The 22,697-nt window shown below is 40.5% G+C and overlaps 1 protein-coding gene across 1 annotated transcript; it reads right to left on the bottom strand.

Annotated features, from left to right (window-relative positions):
• Window positions 1-543: 543 nt before the first annotated feature.
• ddb1 (damage-specific DNA binding protein 1) lies at window positions 544-22,606 on the bottom strand. The gene is made up of 26 exons (XM_002937641.5): window positions 22,436-22,606; window positions 19,418-19,566; window positions 12,804-12,920; window positions 12,287-12,623; window positions 12,051-12,148; window positions 11,752-11,910; window positions 11,363-11,446; window positions 11,105-11,221; window positions 10,919-11,021; window positions 10,294-10,369; window positions 9,319-9,427; window positions 9,045-9,223; window positions 8,785-8,948; window positions 8,385-8,492; window positions 7,626-7,833; window positions 7,357-7,452; window positions 7,147-7,258; window positions 6,833-6,956; window positions 6,559-6,723; window positions 6,345-6,439; window positions 5,099-5,269; window positions 4,688-4,797; window positions 3,684-3,853; window positions 3,492-3,594; window positions 1,330-1,453; window positions 544-1,242 (listed from the first exon to the last, which is right to left on the bottom strand). The coding sequence occupies exons 1-26, from the start codon at window positions 22,494-22,496 to the stop codon at window positions 1,159-1,161; spliced, it is 3,423 nt and encodes a 1,140-aa protein (XP_002937687.4). The 5' UTR covers window positions 22,497-22,606; the 3' UTR covers window positions 544-1,158.
• Between the last annotated feature and the right edge of the window lie 91 nt (window positions 22,607-22,697).

Below are 22,697 nucleotides of genomic sequence, written 5' to 3'. Positions count from 1 at the left end.
AGCACAACCTCCGTAGGCTGCTGAAAGCAACACCCTGTGCTACATTTCTTACATTGCTTAATTATGATCTTAATCATTCCCACACCTTGTGTCTCCACTCCCTATCCTTATAGATTGTAAGCTCTTTTGGGCAAGGCCCTCTTCACCTCTTGTATCGGTTGCATTGTATGCAATTATGTATGTCCAATGTATAAATGCACAGAGCTGGGGTATATGTTGGCGCTTTATAAACACGTTAATAAAAATAATTTTAGCCTATAAAAAAAAATGGTATTTATACTTTTTAAAGGAACAGCTTACAGTGATAGGTATATTAGGGGTTTCTGTGCTCTTTAACAAATGTTTGTTTGGAAGCTGGAGTTCCCTTTTAAGCGCAGTGCTGTGACATATATAAATATATTCCATTGCCAACTCATCAGTGCCATCTATGTAATGTTGAGCAATGTAGTGAACTTCAGACCCAGTTCCCGGTTTCCCTGCAGTTTGCCCTTAGTGACACAAGGAGATACCATTAGCTTTACCAATAAGTAAGAGACAATGCACTGTTTTCAATTCCAGTCTAATTTATTTCCTAAAACATCAGAAAATCTCCTGCATCTCTCCTTTTTTTGTTGTTGAGAGGACTGGTAGGGTGGGCACTGCAACATGACATCAGAAACTATCACCTGGAGCCCCCCAGTCACAGCATATGACATCACCATAATGCCCCGTGCCCAAACTCCTGTACACAAGGGCGGATGATACACTCTACATTCTAAGCAGAAGGTCCTTAGGGGGGACCTTATTACATGATGTTCTATTACAAAAACAAACAAAAAACACCCTATGGTTACAGGATGGCAGCAACAATAATGCAGCAGGAAAATGGGGTGAAGGGATCATCTGTACAGCCACATTTAACCTTTTGCTGGTGGAGGGGCCTGTAATTCTTTGCTACCCCTCCCACGCCTCTGAAAGCAAAGGGTGCAAGTGCGTGTAGGGCATTAAAGCAAGATATATCCCCCCCCTTGGCACTGACAGAATTAATACAGATTGCACAGTCCATCAGGCCCCATGGAAGGCCAACTCCCACCCATCGGTGCTGGGAGAGTATCGACAAAGCCTAAGGGAGGGGATGGAGGGGGGGAGAAGAGCTGGAAATCAGCGGACTTCCAGAAATCAGTGAATCCTTGTCAGTTCTTCCACTACCTTTATCAAGTCATCAACCGTGGTCTCCCTTTTCATCCCACTGCCGTCATCAATCTGCAAGACAACAGAGGCAATAAAGAATGTTTCCTTCACATGTAAAGGGGGCGTAGGAGCAAAGTCACAAACCGTACATCATCCTACCTGTAGATTTGCAATGACTTCCTGCATCTTTGGCCGACTAATGTCAAGGAAGCTCTCGATCAGATCTCCATCTATGAATCCTGTGGCCGGTTCAGTCTTTCTCTCTGTGTGAAATGACCTCCAAGTGAAACAATAAGTCAAGGGTAACAAAATACTTATTTTCCGCTTAGACACGGGGGGCAAATAGGGTAAAATAGTTCCAAACAGGATAATCAATGGTCCGGCAGGGGGACAAGTGCTTTGGACACTAACATCAAAGCTGGTCTGACAAAATGCAACTGAAACAAGGTTGGCTAATGACCCCCAATAAAGGGATGTGTATGGGGACACATCTCAGAAATAGGTGGCGCTGATCAACAACCCAAAATTCATGCAACCTATAGGACTACAATAGCCTAATTTGTCCCTTTTGTGTTTGCATAAAGGAGAAGTAAATGTAAAGTAACAGGAGGGAGGGGGACCTGTACAAGGTTGAAAAAGCTGCATACACTAAGAACGGAACTTATAATAAATACCTAGCCACATGGAACAAATGGAATAATGCACACAACTCAATGCTTTAAAAATCAAAATGTTATAACCTGCTATCTATGTACCACAAGATGAAGCCTTGTAATTTACCTTATGTCTTAAGCTCTTCAAACAAATGTCCAATGTACCTATGTATTGCTTCAATAAACTTACCTGAGGAAAACAAAAAAAAGTAACAGGAGGGAGCCAATTCGTTAGGCTCCAGTGATTCCAATCACTTACCTCATAACCACCCTGAGTAGGAGGTAAGTAATGAGAATTCCCTGAATTCACACAGTGGACACCTGGCTCTAACTATTTAAAGGTGTGGTTCACCTTTACCTTACATTTAAGTATGATGTAGATATTGATATTCTGAGACAATTTGTCTATTTTTTTTTGTTCAGTTTTTCAGTTATTTAGCATTTTGTTCAGCAGCTCTCCAGTTTGGCATTTCAGTAGCTATCTGGTTGCCGGGGTCTTTTTAAAGGTAGCACCCAGGCAGTTATTTAAATGTCTATTTAAAGTCTGGAATATGAATAGGAGAAGGACTGAATAGGAAGATAACTATTCAAAAAAGAACAATAACAATAACACTGTAGCATCAGAAAGGAAAAGGTTTATGTCTGCCCCCATCTGAAAGGTGGAAAGAGGCAGAAAAGGAAGATAAAAAACGATAAGAAAAAAAGAAGACCAGTTGCAAAATTGCTAAGAAAAGGACATTCTATAACAGGGATCCCCAACCTTTTTTACCCGTGAGCAACATTCAAATGTAAAAAGAGTTGGGGAGCAACACAGGCATGAAAAAGGTACCTGGAGGTGCCACATAAGGGCTATGATTGGCTATTTGGTAGCCCCTATGTGGACTGGTAGCATATAGAATGCTCTGTTTGGCTTTACACTGGGTTTATGCAACCAAAACTTGCCTCCAAGCTAGTATTTAAAAAATGAGCACCTGCTTTGATGCCACTGGGAGCAACATTCAAGGGGTTGGTGAGCAACATGTTGCTCACGAGCTACTAGTTGGGGAACACTGTTCTATAACATACTAAAAGTAAATTTAAAGGGGAACTCCAACTTCCAAATGAAAATTTGTTAAAAAGCCCCACACAACACAGAAACCCCTAAAATACCATTTTATATATGCTGAAATCCAACTGAAAAACAGTTCTCTTTCTGCATCATTTTAAATCCTGGCAGGGGACTAAAACATTCATGTTACAAATTGTAACAACTTCTCCACAGCTTATAGGCAGCATCCAGGAACTACATAACCCACAATGCATTGCACATTGATGTTCCTTTCCTTATTGACATCACATATGCAGGGAATTGTGGGATTAGGTGGATGCAGGCTGAAGGCAGTCAACTTTGAGTCTCAAAGTAGTCAGCCAGACAGCAGGAGAACAGGGGGCGGGGCTTAGGGAACTGTTACAAACCATTTTATTACATTATGTTTAATGTTATGCTTAAGTTATGTTTGGGCGGAGTTCCCCTTTAAAAGTAAACCATCTCCTTTACTGAATGAACACTGCTTTCAGCCATAGTTTTCATACTATAATTGTCCTGGAAGGATTTGGGGTCACTTCTAGGGCCACATGACCATTAAAATGGTCATTTAAACATTTATCTTCTCATGTATTGAAGGATATAAGGAGTGTTCGATCTTGCCAACGCTTTTGATTACTTTGTTGAGTCTGTTCTGAACATCTAGAAGAAGATTGTACCAGCTCTCAGAAAGCGAGGTAACAAGACCTAAAAGGAGAGACAAGACAGAGATGACTTACTGGACTTGTTAGTTGTGAGATAAAAGCAATGTGTCCCATATATGCTGGAGATCTTACCAATCATTCCATTGACTGTGCCAAAGAGTACAGAGCCCTGTGTAGGTGGGGATGTCTCACCCAGATTCTGCATCACCAGGGAGCCATGACAGAAGACGTTAACAAATTCGCCCAGATGAAAGAGACCAACTTCCTGTAAATGCTGCCGCTCCTCATCAGTAGTAGCAGCACTAGGAATCATGAAAAGAACAATTAGTTAGCCTGCAAATAGTTTGCTCCTACGGTAGCCCTGGATTCTAATGGCTAATTAAGCATTCATACTGCCCATGGTCCTGAAAATCAAACTGACTGTCGCTGCATTACTTATAAGGAGCCTTTTAACATTACATTTCTAAATAAAGCTATTGAAAATCTAGTGTGTGTCCAGTAACTAAGCTTAAAGAATCCCATAGTTACCTGTGAACCAACTAAAGAGAAAAATTAATAATAATTGACTCCCCCCTAAGATTAAAAGTCAATGCAGATAGCATTTTAAGACATAACTGATTAAATGGCATGGCATCCGGATCAAAAAGGAAAGGTGATACTTATTCAATATGAATAAAAGCACTAAATCTAGTTTTCTGTAGTCACAAATGTTAAAAACAGTTAAATACGGCAAAAAGAATTACGAACTACCCCTACCCCAACATGTAATAAAAGGCACAAAGCTGTCCAAATGCAGTAACCCATAGCAACCAATAAGGTGTTTAAACAGGTGACTAGTAAGTGCTACCTTGCTATAAGCAATTAGACCTGTAGCACCATTTATTACACAATCCCATTATGTACTGTATAGATCTATTATTTTCCCCCAGTAGTGTTGGAATGATGGGGTACATTAGGTGGAGATTAAGAAGCTGATTGGTAACCTTATTACCTCTAAACACTGAATTTTTGCTTATCCTTACGATATTAACCATATACACTTTCGAATAAATCAGTCATGCAGTTTTGCCACCCATTACACCGTAAACGTCAGTACCACCCCCCTCCCCGCACCCCATCTACCCAGTTCTAATTACCTGTCTTTCTGACACACAAATAAATTAAAAGCATTCTCGGCTCCCAGGAAATTGTCGTCGTCTAAAATCTCCACGGCGCTCATCCAGTTTGGATTAAAATCTCGTGCGATCTGCAGGGAAATGAAGCCTGTTCACTGACCCAGCTGAACCAAAAGTATACACAGCATAATACCTTAATAGTGAATGTTGGATAAGATATGCACATCTGTTTTATCTCAAAGTCTAAAACCTTTATTTATTGCTTCTGTTCCTTCAGCTCTCCCTCCAATACCCATATTATTAATTTCGTACTAAGCTCTAAATTACCCACTAATATTTTTACAAGCCTACGGCTAGACAATCTGGTTCAGTCCAACCCACTATGTCCCTTAAATCCCTCAGCCCTCTGTCTTGTTTCTTTGTAATCTCTACCTCCTCAAAGTTTCCTTCCATCGGTTTATAAGCCAACAGCAGCACTGAGCGCATCAAGTCTCCCACCAAAATGAAATCGCCCTTAGTTTTGAGATACAAAGCCATGATATTGTTGTAGTGGTTGCACTCTGTTCGCAATTCCTTTTCAGCAGTCCACTCATAGAGTCGTACCTAAATCGAAAAAGTAGAAAAAAAATATTTACTGCTTTCATATATAAACCATATATGCATTTCTATAAAGCAGAAATATGTGACACCTGGTCCCTAGCTGCTGCTAACCTTTCCCAATTCCTAATTCCCAGAATCCTCTTTTCAGTACTACCAGCAGGTTAAGGCTAATGTAGAATTGCTAAAGCAATATGCCGTGCAGATTTGGTCTACAGTGCTCAAACGGGACATTACTGAGTTAGAGAGGGTCCTAAGAAGGCCAACTAAGTTGGTAAAGGGTATGGAAAATCTCAGTTATGAAGAAAGACTGGTCAAGTTGGGATTGTTTACACTGGAGAAGAGGCACTTTAGGGTTGATATGATAACTATAAGAGGATCATATAATAATAATCTCTCAAATGCTTTATTTACCAGTAGATCCTTCCGGCAGACACAAGGACACCCATTCTGATTACAAGAAAGGGGGTTTCGGTTGAATATTCAGAAAGGGTTTTTACAGCTGTGAGGTTGTGGAATTCTTCCCCTGATCCAGTCGTACTGGCAGATACATTAGATAGCTTCAAGAAAGGGTTGATGGCTTTTTAGCAAGTGAGGGAATACAGGGTTATGGGAGCCTGCTCATTGTACAATTTGATCCAGGGACTGGCTCGATTGCCATCTTGGAGTCAGGAAGGAATTTGTAACCCTCTGTGGCAAATTAAAGATGCTACACAGAAGGGATTTTTTTTTCCTTCCTCTGGATCAACTAGAAGTTAGGCAGGTTATATATAGGCATAAAAGGCTAAACAGGATGGATGTGTCTTTTTTCACCCTAACTTACTATGTTACTATATACCAGCTTAAACTGGCTACTTTAGTGCTTTTAGATCTTTTTTGTTCTTTTAGTGTGTCTTTACTCCATCTGATGTTCTGCTATACCATAACCAGTGCATATATCAATGTCAGATATAGCCAATGTGTAGATAATTGTGACTAAGTTCAAATAGTTGTTGTACAATCTGAAGCAACATGTTCTGCCCCTACTGCCTTTTACAGGTTACTGCCACTTGCCACCAACCCTGACTGTACCCCATCTCACCGTGCTGTTGATACTTGCTAGCAGCTTCCCATTGAATTCCACCATAGAATAAACAGCTCCTTTCACCTCCTTTTCTGCCACCGTTTGCAGCTTTCCTGCACAAAGAACATATAACTATTGGTAACCAATAGTAGGATCTTTTATTCTACCCATTTGAGTATTTTAATGATAAGGTATAACAGTAACCCTTATCCTTCAGTCTCCTAAATCTCACCATCATTATATTGGAAAACTACGATCCTTCCCTGCTTTGGTTCAGCTTCATCTGGATACACCATGGCAGTCCCCACCACAAAGTAAGTGGTTGGATCCTTCCCTAGTTTACAGGAAACCAAGCTAAGGGTATACTCATTTTGCAGGAACTGGTGTGTGTGCAGCACTGAAAGAGAAATAAAAGCAGAAAACAAGTCAGCTAGTTCTTTCCTAGTGACACAGAAGTGTCATCATTTTTATAGTGTGCCTTTTAGGATCCCCAAAAACCCTTTTACCTTCAAATGTGTGCTGATCAATGATTAGTAAATTGTGAACTTCAACCTCTTCCCCAAAAGACGTTTCATGTGGGGATGTACTTCCAGAGAACAATTTACTGCAGCTAACACTGCTGGAGAGTGCCTGAAAGAGAATTGTAAGAATGAAAACTGCACAGCTATAAACACTTTGAAGCAACTGACACTTGAAAATGCAGACTAGCAACAATTGCCCCCACCCCCCAGACACACAAATTAGGGAGACCATTTGATTCTTAGAATCCATATGTTCATATCTGTGTTGCCAACAGATGCTGCAGTAAACTAAAACTAACCTGTGTGCTGGCACTAGGTCTAAGAGGAGAGCTACCCCCACTAGCATCCTGCACCTCAATACGGCTGGAAAGAACCCCAAAGCACTGAGAGACTTCCTGATAGCATATCTTTCTGCAATAAAAACAAAGATATATATTGAATGTTAGGTTTTTATTCAAATCATTTTTGTCTGTAAGCCCTGTGTTTCACCTAGTTTTCCAAACACAAACCTGGGAGACTCATACAGGGGCACTGTGCGGATATGTAGCTTCTGTATTTCATCGATGGTTCCAATTGTCAGGGTGCTGTTATTGGCTAAGGCCAAGCTGTGGGAGAAAGGGTATACAGTTAGAAGATAAGAGTAAGTAGAGTTCATTTGGAATGGGGTGGAAGTTAGCATTAAAATGACAAAGAAGAGATATTTGGATAGCAAAGGGGATAGTGTGGGTATACTCACACTTACATTTGTCTGCCATTTAGTCTCGATAGGGAAACTCACCTGTCAGGGTATCCCTCAGAGTTCAGGGGGCACATATAGTTGACCTCCTTTAAGTTGACATTGGAAAAGACCAGCTTGTGGTTGCTGCTGTAGATTACCGTAGGACGATCAGAGCAGGCAAACACATTAGTGGTAGACAGAGATCTGAAAGTCCTGAGTACTGTGGGCTGTGTTCCCAAAGTAACCTTTTTCCTATCGCTCAGAAGTCCTAAAGAATTTAAAAAAAAAAAAAAAAAATAGTAGACTCTTCCACATTTAAGGCCAGAGAAACACAAGGAGATTAGTTGTCCTGTAATGAATCTCCTCTAGTAGTGGCGACTAATCTCCTCTGAATGCTTTCCTGGCAGTAATGTAAATCACTGGTAGAAAAATGTGTGTCACTTCAGCTTTACAAACTCACCCAATGTTGCCTTACAAGAAAAGCTTCAGAGACACATGTTTTCCTACCTGCGATTTACATTCTCGCCAGTAGGAAAGCAATCAAGAAATTAGATGCCACCGCTAGAGAAGATTAATCATGGGGCAACTAGTCTCCTCGTGTGTCTCTGGCCTAAAGATTCCATGACTACTATGCAGTGTATTTACACACCAAAAAAACATCTAGCAGTCAAAAGGGAGTTAGAAAACATTTAACCAATGAATACAGACAATTTACAGAACTGGAAACCTATATTGACACAAATAAGGAAAGACTCCCATCAATAAGTAGGCAAACCCATGATGCAGACAACCAAAACATTTCCATAGTCTTCTCCTTACCTGTGTCTGTGTTTAGACTGAAGTAGAACAGGGCACCATCTCCAAGTGCACAAAGCAAGTAGTGACTGCTTTCGAACGAAGTCATGAGGATGGAACGTGGGATTATTTCTAAGGAATAAGGACAGATGTATACAAATGGATTACAACTTCAATTGAATACAAGGAAATACTAGCCTCCCCTTTAAATGAAAGGTCCTCTTTATTATTAGGGATTTTATGTATTTCATAGAAGACAACGCTTTTCACACCCACATAATGTTCATTTACAAATAATGGCCGAAATACTGCAGACTATGCAAATATGTTGCTTAAAATGCAAACATTCTTGAAATACAAAAAAAAAAAAAAATAACTAATAACTTCTATTTTTGTGCTGATTGCCCTCACTCAAGGCACTTACCTCCACCCAGCATCTCCTTGTGCAACAGCTGGAAGCCTGGCAGGCTGAGGATCCGTGCAGAGATGTCAGTCCAAAGCCCTATGGCACAAAGAGAGGAAAGAGTATCGCTTCCTCCGAGAGGCGTGACATCCAGACAGGCCACCTCATGCTCCATTTCTGTGCAGCTGTGGGGCAGGAGTGGCAGACAGACAGATTAGACAGACAGATAGATTAGATAGACAGACAGACAGAAACCAGCTGATGCATTCTCCTTTCTTCACCTGATCTGTCGCAGTTCTCCAGGGTGGATCTCCAAGTAATACAAAACTCTACCCACAGCAAGCAGCACCTGTCGACTGTTGCAGGAGCAGACGCTAACCTTACGGCCCTGTGGTTCTTTCCATTCACTCACCAAGCTCTGTGGGTTTTGAGCTACCAGCCGTACTGAGGCTGATGTGATCTAATATAAAAAAAGGAAAACTGGATATAGCAGTGCACATAAAACAAATAAGTGGAAGAATATCAGATGGCAAAAGGAAGTTTCCTCCCAATTACCTGAATAAGCTGCTGATGTGCAACATTCCCACAGAAAAATGTCTGCTGATCATCAACGAAACCAGCCAAGTCTGTTTCCTCGACTTCTTCTCCTGTAAGGGTGAGGACTCTAAAAGGGAATTATATAACAGCAATTACTCACCAACTTACATAGAGTTTCTCAACTACCCACTGTTGCTTGGTCATAAGAAACATCACACTCTAACATATAATCAAGGGTTACTGCATGCTGGATTTGTACATTAGCTGAGGACCCACAATTAAGAAAGACTTTGTAGCACCTATGTTAGTAAATTGCATGTAACTGAGTTACAAATAGCAAATAGTGTATCCATTAAAGGAATACTGTTATGGGAGAACATGCTGTTTTCAAAAGGCATCAGTTAATAGAGCTGCTGTAGCAGAATGCTGCATTGAAATCTGTTTTTTAAAAGCGCCAACATATTTTTCTTATATTTAATTTTGAAATGTCACATGGTGCTAGCAATATTCTTCATTTCCCAGGGTGCCACAGCCATCTGACCTGTGCTCTGATAAACTTCAGTCACTGCAAGTTGGAGTGAAATCACCCCTCTCCCTCCCTTCCCCCCTCAGCAGAACAATGGGAAGGTAACAAGACAGCAGCTCCCCGACACCTGTATTGCTAAAAGTGGTAGATATGGGAATAGCACTCAATAGTAAAAAATCCAAGTCTGGTTTAGAACTCCTTCAGTTACATGGGAATAGGAGAAACAATAGGTTAGCTGAAAGCAGTTCTAATGTGTAGCGCTGGCTCCTTCTGAAAGCTCAGACTCAGGCACAATGCACTGAGATGGCGCCTACACACCAATATTACAGCTAAAAAAAATACATTTGTTTGTTTAAGGACAACATTTTAAATGGTAGAGTGAATTATTTGCTATGTTAATAGTGTGATTTGGAAATAAAAAGTACACCATAAAATCATGACAGAATCCCTTTTAGGGAAATGCTAACCTTGTTTGTCCCACAAAAGACAAAACCAATGTGTCATCTGTGTCACGATCAGCAGCAACTCTGAGAGGCCAAAGACCTAAAAGAGAACAGGAAACCATTATGAGAACAAAATTAAAAAACATAAAAAGAGAGCTCCTTATCCATATAAATTCACATTATATCAGTAGTTTCCAAACTGTGGGGCTGGAGCAGTGGCAGGAAGGGGCTCAAAATGAAGGCCAGTTAGGGTGAGATTAGAGGAGTGCCTATTATCTCTCCTAGAAATAATAATAGCTATAACCTTGTGGTGAACTAAGGGTGGCCCTGACCCGATACCGGGCCCCAAAGCAACCACTATATAATGTAAACAACATATTCATCAGAAAAAAGGATTAGGGATGCACTGAATTATTTAATATTATGCGACTTTTGATCACATAAACAAGGAAATTTAATTATTTTTGCTACGCGGGGCTTTTTAACCCTTTTGCCCTGATTTCACATACAAATTAGGGTTTGGATCTGTTTGGGATTTGGCGGAATCCTTAATGAAAGATGCGAGATTCATCCGAATCCCAAAATAGTGTATTTGGTGTGTCCCTAGAAAAAAGGCATGTCCTGTTTTTCTGTAGAAGTTTGTCATCACCTTTAATCCCAGGAAGGTCGATACTGGCATGTTCGTGGATCCCAATTCCATTTCGGATAATCCTTAAAGAACCCTCCTTAAAGGCTCCAGAGCAGGTCACTAACTGTTTGAGACAAAAAGCAGACATTAAATGCTGCTTAGGAAGACAGTATGGTAAAAATGGAACAAATTAAACTTACTGCCTACCTGCCCCTGTCCTTGCCTCTCCAGATCCACAACACACATGTCTACAATGGGGCCCAAGTTTGTGAAAGTTTCCATAACAACAACGTATGATCCCTGTTCGTTGCTCTCTGCTGTAAGCTACACAAAAATAAAGAGTGTAAGGGTTAGCATGAGGAAGGATGAGTGGCAGAGAGAGAGAGAGGTGATAGAGTGCACTGAAAACAAAGGAAAGGACAGAAATGCAGGGAAAAAGAAGACAAATATGTAGTACACAATTACCTTCACCAGCTGGGAATCTCCGAGACGAGAGCCCACAAACACAACTCCATTGTCTAAATAAGTCAGACATTCAGCAATGGAAGTCTGACATAAAAAAAAAAAAAAATGTTAGAGAGAAGGTTACTAACGTTTCCATTAAAAACATAAATTAACGTGCATTAATGGAGAAACACTTCACTACTACTTGTATCTGACCAATCTCCCCAAGGGCTGAAAGGATGGAAACCACACAAATGGCCACCTTTCTATTGTTCCATTTATTTGGACCAGTGCATGTTGAATCTGCATATAATATAGCTGCCTGATTGACATCTAGACCGAAATCCATTTTATAAAAATTAGTATGGATTGTCCCACAAACTGGCATTTTACTTTTTTTTTTTGCTAACCTCTCCTAGTAATTCCACACGCAGATCCTTCAGTGTGACACTTCCATCCATCTGCTCCTCCTTCTCCAATAAAAGCATAAACAGGCGGCCCTCCATGTCACCCAGCAGATACCGCGAACCATTGACATCTACTCGGTTATGGCACACAATGGTGCTTTGCTGCAAAGAAAGATAATACCAGCATTGGAAACCTCAAACACCAGAGACCATATTATCCTCTTAAGAAAAACCACCTCCTTTGTGAAATGATGCTTCATCACTATCAGTATTACTACAAGATAAATAGTTATAATTCTTACCTTGATAATGGGAGGTGCTATTGCTAGGTACTTGTCTCCATTGTGGTAGGTAATGGACTCTTGGCCAATGATAATGGCACCCCCGAAAGGCTCTGGAACTGAAAAGTCATCATTATTAATATCAATAACCCTGCTTGTTTCTGTACAACCAAAAACCGATACACAAAAGATCTCAAGGAGCACCACTAAATATGTTGCAAACCTACATAGGTTATTCGTGTGCTTTGTGTATATACCTGCAATGACCATAGATGCTTCTGCCTCTACATTTTCTTGTTTCCAGGGTCCCTTGCTGAACTCCTTCTCCCTCAGAGAAACTTCATACGTCTTAACATGTCTGCCTTGGGGGTCCTGATACACAAAGCAAATAGTGGGGGCCTGACAACTATACAGGAACTTCACATCAATGACATGCAGCTCCTCCAAGCGAATGTTAAAGGCCTTCAACTCTTTATTGTCCCGCTCTAATGGTATCACTTTGAACAGCCCATCATAAAGACGAAGACCAATCATTCTGCAGTCCGGGTCAATGATCCCAATGATGCCAGTTTCAGAAGGGCGGCCAATGCGATCCTGACAGAACAAGGTTGAAACAAAATTTAGGGTTTAAAAAGGAAAAGCTCAAAAGAAATTGGGAAGATACACAAAGGTTTGAGGCTGGACAAGCCATGTTACTGGGGTATAAAGAAAGTCTATCTTATAAAGAGTAAGAAACTGGTTTTAAACCCACTCCAACCAAACACCCACAATTACCTGTACGTTGCCATGTGCACGAGTTATGATATCAATGCTGTCCCCGTTCTGTTTGTACTCCAAAATACATGCATTGTATTTAGCGGTCAGTATAAATAGCAAGTCTTTACTCTCACCCTGCAAACAAAAACACACAGCACAAATATCACTAGTTAGTACCAAGATTAATAATCCATTATAGTCACCAAAATGTTATTACAGAAAAAGAACCGGTTGCAGTCATTTTAGGGTTATTTTTTGCAGCTCTACAGTTTGGCGTATAAAAAGGCTAATGGCTTGTTAGAGTGTCCAAGAGAGTGGTCTGAATGACAGGATGATAAAAAAAAGGGGCCTGAATAAAATAAATAAGAAAAACAAACAATCTCGCCCTATGCCCTTTCTGATTTAATGGATGATAATTTTTTTGCCCAGAATACTATTTATGCTTTTACCAGACACCCACAAAGGGAATTGTCTGCTTTCCTCCACCTGAAGGCGAATCTGCTTTAATGTGCTTGTACCTGTAGCCCCATTTAGAGAGTGGAGGTTGGCCCGATTTACAGTTCATGTATTTCCATGCAGACTGATGCCAGGTCTGTTAATGGAGCTACAGGTGTGAGGAGATAAAAGCAGATCCATTTCCTCCGCTTGTTTACAAAACCCAGGAAGAAGAAAGCGGACAATCCGCTGTGTGCCCTTGCCATTAGCCCAGCATCACTGAACAGGGTACAGATACTTAGACAATATCTGTTAGCAGGACAGAGAGAGCAGAAATAGATTATGACATCCCTGTCTTGGTGCCAACCAACACAAGCAATGGCGACAAGATCCAACAGAGTAAAGAGTACAAGAGTAAAACCATTTCCTAGCAATAACACATGAGAGAACAAAGGATCCTCACATTAAAAATTCCTAATAAATTATCCAGGCATTGCTAAGTCATTCCATGATCGCCCACCTTCTAAGGCAAAGAATAGGGGAAAATAAACATGATCCGCCCAGGTTTAGATAACCCGGAGCTCTCTATACAAGCCGAGAAGAGATGCATTGCAACAGACATCACAAAGGGCTACCTAAACCGTCCAAAGTACTATTTAATTCCCAAGTATAGCTTCCTAGCAACAGTAAGAAAGCACATCTCCATCACTGCCACAACAGGAGCCACTGGCATCTCAAAAATACAGACTAATGTGGGTTTTCATTCTAAAAGTGATTTGCCCTAAGTAATCGTCAAAGATCCAGTGTCAGGACAAGCAGCACCAGCAAAAAAATTGACTCCCAAAAGATGTGATGGTCATCAAGAACTTCTTAGCTTGTATATAATGAAAGAAAGCAGGTAAAAAAAAAAATGGGAACATAAGACTAAAACTAAAAACCCATTTCATGTTCCCCTGTAGCTGTGCCTCTAAGACAGAGAGTCTCTGTAACTGAGATTTAGCCTGTTTAAAGTCTTACTATATGCAGTCTCTGTCTCTACCTAATCACAAAAAGATTCAGGACCTTTCCTCTTTGAGTAATCTATACTCCAACGTAAACCAGAGTAAAACTAAACTTCTGTTAAAGTTTTGGTTTTCAGGCAGACCTAACGGAGGGTCACATACACAGGCAGATACGCTGCTGACTTGGTCTGATTGGGCCACTTAAATCCGCATGTGTATGGCCATCTTTAATTTATCTTATTGTGACTGACTAAATAAAACAGGCATACAACTAACCATAAAGAGCTTTACTTTTTAGACATGTTAACAATACCCTTGAAGGGAATCATACTGACCCTTATTATTACAGATAACACTGGAAAGTAGCAAGTTCATAGGATAGAGTGATACTTCAGAGCAGTGATCCGCCAACAAGTGACTTATGAGGATTTTGCTCCCAGGGCCCTTGAAGCAGGCCTTTTTTTTTTTTAATTCAAGCCAAGCAGAGCCTTATGTAGACTGTAAGCCCACATAGGGGCTACCAAGCAGCCACTCATGGCTTTTATTTGGCACCCCCAGGAACATTTTTCATGCTTGTGTTGCTCCCTAACTCTTTTACATTTAAATGTGGCTCATCAGTAAAAAAGGTTGGGGATTCCCACATTAGGGCATCCACTTCAAGAAAAGGAAACAGGTGCCCACAGAAAACTTCCGATATGCGTATCTCCACCACACACAGCAGAGGAAGGGATCCTGTGGGTCCCTCTAACGAAAAAAAGAGCTTACTAAATCAAATGAAACCCCCCTACTGCCATGTTTATGGAGACCTTCAAGCTTCATCCTTGTGTGCTTCAGCCATGTAAGACAAATCAGAATGGCAGAGTTGTACCTTTCATTACAGTGGAGTGATTGAGCAGATCAGTATCCTTTAATAGGGATGCACAAAAGCCATAATTTTTGGATTTGCTGAATAAAAAAAATCCTTCAGGAAAGGTCTGACTGAATCGGATTGGAATTGGATTTGCATACTCAAATTTGAGACAATGCAAGAAAACTAAATTAAGCGAGAACAAAAAAATGGTCATGTTCAATCGTCCAGAGCTTTAAAGTCACATGAAGTGTAAAAAACTGCTCCCGAACAGAATCCCTATTCAATAACCATTCTTTCCCAGTTGCTTTTAATGTACATAGCTTACAGAGTAGATGCCTTTAAGGAAACTGTGTATTAAAAAAAAAAAAGAAGCCTTATAATCATAAATCCGACTGAGGGTGCAAAACCCTTGTGAGAAGTAAACACAGACCCCCATAGTGAGAATGCTGTTATAGAGAAAAATATGCTGCTTTGGGAAAGAGAAAGACTCCCCCCTATGCAAAAGTGACAACAATTTCACCCAGAAAAGAACTCTTTCAAGCCACTATAACAACCATACCAAAACCTAATAAGGACCCTACAAAAGTAGAGAACTATCGTCCAATTTCTCTACTTAATTCAGACATTAAGATATATGCTAAGATTCTTGCAAACCGGCTAAACCCTATTCTTAAAAGTCTAGTAGCTAATGATCAAGTCGGATTTGTCCCTTCAAGGCAGGCTCCAGACAATACAAGAAAGCTCATTAATATTGCTATGCGTGCAAATCAAACCAAATCCCCTTGTCTCTTAGTGGCTCTGGATGCAGAAAAGGCCTTTGATAGGGTGTCATGGCTCTATTTACAAAAAGTCTTAGAAAAATTTGGTTTTACGGGTACATTTTTAGAACACATTCTCACTCTTTATAAGCTCCCCACAGCGGAAATTAGAGCAAACGGCCTAAAGTCCCCTAGTTTCACACTCTCAAACGGTACAAGACAGGGCTGTCCCCTTTCCCCATTAATCTTTGTTTTACTTATGGAACCATTAGCAGAAGCAATTAGGCAACACCCCCAAATTACTGGTTTCCAGATAGGGAAATCCATATATAAAATATCATTGTTCGCAGACGATGTTATAGTAACCCTCACAAATCCAGTAAAATCACTCCAAGCTCTATCTGAACTACTTTCCCAATTTGCAGAAATTTCCTACTATAAAACTAACACATCCAAGACAGAGGCTCTGCCAATATGGATACCTCAAAACACTTTAAGAAACTTAAAAGCGTCATATAAGTTTGTATGGCAGCAATCTGCTATTTCATATCTAGGTATAAAGGTTGGTTTTTCGCATTCCATTCTCTATAATATGAACTTTAAATCTATGTTAACAAAAACAGAACAGTATCTGAAAACCTGGGCTTTTAAAGAAATTACTTGGTTAGGAAGACTGTCTGCAGTAAAGACTATGTTAATGCCCAAAATCCTTTACCTTTTTCGGACTATCCCAATAACAGTCCCAAACAAATTTTTTACATTACTACAAAAACTAATTTCAAGATATATATGGAAAGCCAAGAAGCCTAGAATTTTGACTGCTACTCTTTCCAGAAATAAACTACAAGGAGGTCTTGGATTCCCCAACTTCAAAAAATATTACCAAGCAGCCCACTTAAATTTTATACAACACGTTTTTACTACTTCAACTCAACCCCAATGGGTACTACAAGAAAAAGAATTATCTACTCCAACATCTCTCCATTTGGACGAACTTATCTGGATTCCACCTAAACTAAGAATCAAATCTATTATACTTTTTCCAACACTTCAAGCCTCACTTAAAGTGTGGGACCTATATATGCACTCAGATCCGTTAAATCAAGGACTGCATCCTAAATTTCCTCTTTCTGCGTTTAAAGGAGTTATCCCGAACTTTAATTCAGACCCGTGGTCTCAAGCTGGAATGACTCTATGGTCCGACATTCTGATCAATAACCGTTTTCCTACGTTTGAAGCGCTACGACGTAAATGGCCTATTCCGACCAAGTCATTCTACATATATCTGCAACTGGCTAGCTTTCACAGAGCAAATTTTTACTGTGTTCCTAAACAACTATCTACAATCCAACAAAAACTCACTTCCTCAATCATGTCGGGTGCGAGGATATCACATTTCTACTCTAATATAAATGATCAGCTTCCTAACTCTCCAAATACTCCTCTTACGGCATGGAATAAGGAGCTAAATTCAGAAATAGACCCAATAGACTGGAACTCTGCCTTTGCTTTGATTACTGCTTCAACAAAATCAGCCAGATTGTTGGAACCCAGTATTAAATTGATGTACCGATGGTACCTAGTGCCTACGAGACTGTATAAAATTTATCCACTAACCTCATCCAAAGAATGTTGGAGAGGTTGTGCTCAAGAGGGCACTCATACTCATATTTGGTGGGACTGCCTTAAAATCGTCCCATTCTGGACACAAGTGTTTGATCTTATCAACAAAGTCATAGACACTCCAATCCCTAAAATTCCCACCATAGCTCTACTTAACCTGGAACTTGACCTCCTAAAATACACCCAAAAAACGCTGGTAGTACACTTTCTAGAAACGGCAAGACTGTTAATAGCACAAAGATGGAAAACAGATACTATTCCTGATATGACCGCAATGGTGAATTTGCTAGACTTAACGGAAAAATTGGAATTTTTTGATTCAAGAAACAGAAATTCAGTGAGCTCACATCATAAAAAATGGTCAAGCTGGGAAAATTACAAAGCCTGTTAATGAATGTAATACTAACATGGTACCAATAGGCCCGGTTTCTCGGTTTCTCTTTTTTTTTTTTTTTTTTCTTCCTTCTTCTCTCTCTCTCCTTTCCTATCTTTCCCGTCTCTTCTCTGTTTCTCTATCCTCTAAATTTCTCTCTATATTGAGTATAGAGTTTAGTTAATAAAAGTTGTATGGCCTGAAGGCGAGATTCATAAGTTGACCAACCTTTGGAAAGGCTATACCTTTGTAATGTGATTGTTTATGTGTTTTAATTGAAAGAAAAATAATAAAAACTGTCAAATTAAAAAAAAAAAAAAGTGACAACAATTTGAAAAAAAAAAAAAAAAAAAAAACTTTTATATACACACACAATTTTTCTTCAAAATTACTACTTTGTGTGAGGTACAAATACAACATTTTTATTGTGAGTGTAAGCATTAGACCATGTACCATAGTCCTAATTATGTATTTATGGACATTTTCACTTCTTTTTTTTAACAATCACATAGATTTAGCAACCCTACAAAGAATAAGTAAACATTTTATTTTAAAATCCCTAAAAAGACTCTAAAAAGGCCCCAAAATGGCATACCTATTTTCTTACATTGAGTCTGAGGTCCTTTCTAGTTAAAGTTAAAAGCTGAAATATGCTGCGGAACCGAGTTATTTCCCAGTCTAGCATGAATCTCTGCCCCCTTTAGTATACTGAGCCTTCTTTCTCCTTTGAATAGGAAGCCAGTCAAAGAGCTGTCTATTGTGCATGCCTGATTGATTCCCATTGGAGCAGGAGGCAGCAATTTGACTGGCTTCCTATGCAAAGGAGAAGGAAGGCTCAGTATACTAAAAGGGGTGGAGATTCACACTAGATCATGAAGTAACTCAATTCTGCAAAATGTTTCAGCTTCTATCTTAGAAAAGACATCAGACAATGTAGAGAGAGATTTGTAATTTTGGGGACAGTTTAGAGAGAAGGGATTTTAAAATAAAAAGGCTTACTTTTTCTTTAACAATGATGGTCCAGGCATTCGAAGCTGTCCACAGCTGGTTCCCATCTTCTGATCTTGTTAGGCCATCTTTTGAGTATAAGTAACACTGCACATGCTCAGTGTGCTCTGGCCACTGCTGAGAAACTAACCTTTGCAGCCACTGGAAATCTTTAGAACTGAGGCGCCTCCAAACATTACTGTTATAAACATTATTTACCTTGGCTGTAACATGAACAACATTAATGCAATGTGTTGGAAAGTTCAGTAGGCTCCACACAACCATGCATTAAATCCCCAGAGATCTTGCAGTTTGACAAGCACTGCTTTAGCAAGCAGCATTGATCTTGCCTAAAAAAAAGCTAAAAAAATATTCTAGATGCTGTGAAACAACCTCCTTCATCCCACCAAAATCTGTCAGGGGGCACCAAGTAAACAACACCACCTGGAGGGCTTTGAGTTGCCTAACTTTGGGATACAGGACCAGCACCAGGGTCATCACTCTTTTTAAAAAGTAACAGTATTGCTCCCTTACATTCCTACTTGAACACATATCATATAACACTGCCGTGCAGCCTGTCTGAAGAGGCAAACTTGATATTTTACCTTAGGCCTGAAGAGCTCCATCACTGCAATTTTGCCATACATTCCAACCTCCTTGACTGGCCTCAGACCTTCTGGTGTTACCACATAGATCTCTAGCCGGGTATTTTTTGCTATCAGAAGATTCAGGTCATCTTCAGATGTGAAGTGCCCTAAGAAAGAAATGTATTTACATTTTAATGTGTACTTAGCAATCAGACAAGCATATTGTGCATGATTATAAAGTATATCTAAAGGGGAAATGCTTAAAAGCAATAGGGAAATCTAGGCTTTCGCATAACACTTAGAAAATCACAGATGCACCAAATCCAGCAGATATAAATACTTATTATACATTAAATAATTTACACCAGTCTCCACTGGCAGGAATACACTAGGAAAGGTCTGTCTATTTTCCATGCAGAGAACCCATTATCTGCCATTTCACATATTTGAGGCCATATTATTATAAAAGAATAATGTCATACAAAGTTATGTATGGAGATCCCAGTCATTTGGGGCCATAAAAATATTTGAAAGGCCATATCGTCCAGACCCTCAAACCCTGAATCAACGGGTTGAGCTCCAGCACCACATTTAATTACCATACAGAACACCATACCCTTAGGCTAAACCAATCCCTATCTATTAACAGAACATTATTTATGTAGAAGCAATTGTGTTTGCAGCCGAGAAAGGGCGGTGTTCATAGTTGTTTTGTACCACACTACTGTTCTAACAAATGGAGTAATTCCATTTCACTGCAGTGGGATATTATATTTTAGCTTGTAATGCAAAAAATAAATAACCTGTAATATATACCCAAATAAACACTGCTTAATTATGCTGTCATTTAAAATGTGATGTGATGTCATTTAAAATGTGATGTCACTTTTAGAAATAATGTACTGTCTAAAACCTGATTTACGGAAGATTGTCCTTACATATGTAGTCTGCTGAACTACTGCATCCGAAACACAAAATGGGACCCCAGTCCTCCCTAACATGAAATACATAGTTGCACAGTGGAGTTGGCTGCATCACATCCACTACGATAATCCCCAAGGTGGAGCATGAGCACTCAAAGCTGATGTGGTCACACGCAAGCCAACTTCATTATGAAATGCTGCATTGTGGGTCAAGGTACAGGGAGTGAAGACGCTTTTCAAACAATAGGTGCAGCAGATGGGGAGGGTGATCCCTGATCTGATGGAAAATAAAACTTCAAAAATCCAAAAAGTAGGAAAAAAGCTTCAGCAGATTTACTGCTAACCATTTATTGTGGGTAGTGGTAACAATAAATGGTTTGCAGTAAATCTGCTGAAGCTTTTTTCCTACTTTTTGGATTTTTGCAGTTGTATTTGGTTGCAGCACAGAGCAACAACTAGGAGTTAAAGCTTTTTTTGTAAGTACTTTATACAAAGTTCACCAATCATTTTTTATTTCGGAAAATAAAACTTGTCCGATCGACATATGGTCAATTTTAGAACAGAAATTGGTCAGCTAGGCCCAATGGAGTCGCCTTTCACAGGCAGATAAGCTGCCAATATGGTCTGAAGGACATGAATCGGCAGCTTAAATTTGCCCTTAAAGGTGGCCATACACAGGCCGATCCTAGCTGCCGATATCAGTCCCTTAGACCGACTCGGCAGCTTATCTGCCCTTGTATGGGCGCTAACGACGGGCCTGCCCAATCGATATCTGGCCTGAAATCGGGCAGATATCGATCCGGCAGGTTTAAAAATTTTGTTGGATCGGGGACTCCGAACCGACTGCGCCTATGCCCGGGCCTGAATTAGCCCGATATCACCCACCCGTAGGTGGATCTCAGCGTGTGCGCCCACCTTTACACTTTCTCAATGCCCTTTGTAATTGTACCTGCCTTTTCAAACACCCTCAGACACTCGGGGGACCAGGCATTTGCACCTACCGGCTACTGCCACGGTTACTTGTATATAAACATATTGCATGTCTGCTCCCACGTTACCAACACTGGGGCAAAACTGCAACTGGGCAAGAAGCCAGAAAAACTAGTCATGACACACGGAGCTACTTGTTGCAGCTTCAAAAGAGACAATACTTGTAACTGTCTCTATGTGTGTTTTAGCAGAGACAATTCTCAGTATTGTCTATAGCAGGGAATTGTCTGGGGTTTTGTAGCCGCTACAAGTAGCACCGTGTGTCATATCCCTTAATTCTCAGTATTGTCTATGGCAGGGAATTGTCTGGGGTTTTGTAGCCGCTACAAGAAGCACTGTGTGTCATATCCCTTAATTCTCAGTATTGTCTATGGCAGGGAATTGTCTGGGGCTTTGTAGCCGCTACAAGTAGCACCGTGTGTCATATCCCTTAATTCTCAGTATTGTCTATGGCAGGGAATTGTCTGGGGTTTTGTAGCCGCTACAAGTAGCACTGTGTGTCATATCCCTTAATTCTCAGTATTGTCTATGGCAGGGAATTGTCTGGGGCTTTGTAGCCGCTACAAGAAGCACTGTGTGTCATATCCCTTAACTCTCAGTATTGTCTATGGCAGGGAATTGTCTGGGGCTTTGTAGCCGCTACAAGAAGCACTGTGTGTCATATCCCTTAACTCTCAGTATTGTCTATGGCAGGGAATTGTCTGGGGTTTTGTAGCCGCTACAAGAAGCACTGTGTGTCATATCCCTTAATTCTCAGTATTGTCTATGGCAGGGAATTGTCTGGGGTTTTGTAGCCACTACAAGTAGCACCGTGTGCCATATCCCTTAATCAGCAAGCTGCAGGGAGAACAATAAAAACCCAAATACTGACTGGTTGCCATGGGTTACTGCCCATGTGCTAATTTGCCTAGAATTAGTAAATAACTCGCCAGTGCAGCTGTTGCTATTAAGCCACAGGCTGCATATTCCTCTCTCATCCCTACAGGCTTTGTTATCCCAAACGACAGTGCGCTTAAATGTCATTATCCCTGGCACAGGGAGATACACTAGGCACAGACCCCTGGGCAGCCAATAGCCCTGCATACAAGCATGCCAGCAAGGATACGTCCCGCACAACTCATACCTGTCACACAGGCATTGACCGCTGTGGGTTTCTGAGCTGTCACCACGTAGTTGTACGACATGGTTCCTATGAAGTGAGTGCCTGTCGCAACGATCCCAGAAGCGACAGGCGGGAAAAGAATGAAGACAGCAAAAAAGGCCGCGGACCAATGGGGACCGGAAACCTTGCGACCACCGAGAAGACAAACAAGTGTGATAGAGCGTCCCTAAGACCAGCGAGAATAGACCTTGGATACAGACAGGCTCCTGTTACCATTAGGTTA

The sequence above is a fragment of the Xenopus tropicalis genome, chromosome 4 (genome assembly GCF_000004195.4).
Source record: "Xenopus tropicalis strain Nigerian chromosome 4, UCB_Xtro_10.0, whole genome shotgun sequence".
In the NCBI taxonomy this organism is placed as follows: Eukaryota; Metazoa; Chordata; class Amphibia; order Anura; family Pipidae; genus Xenopus; species Xenopus tropicalis.
The sequence above is the reverse complement of the archived record's forward strand: the minus strand, read 5'-3'. Positions and strand labels throughout refer to the sequence as shown.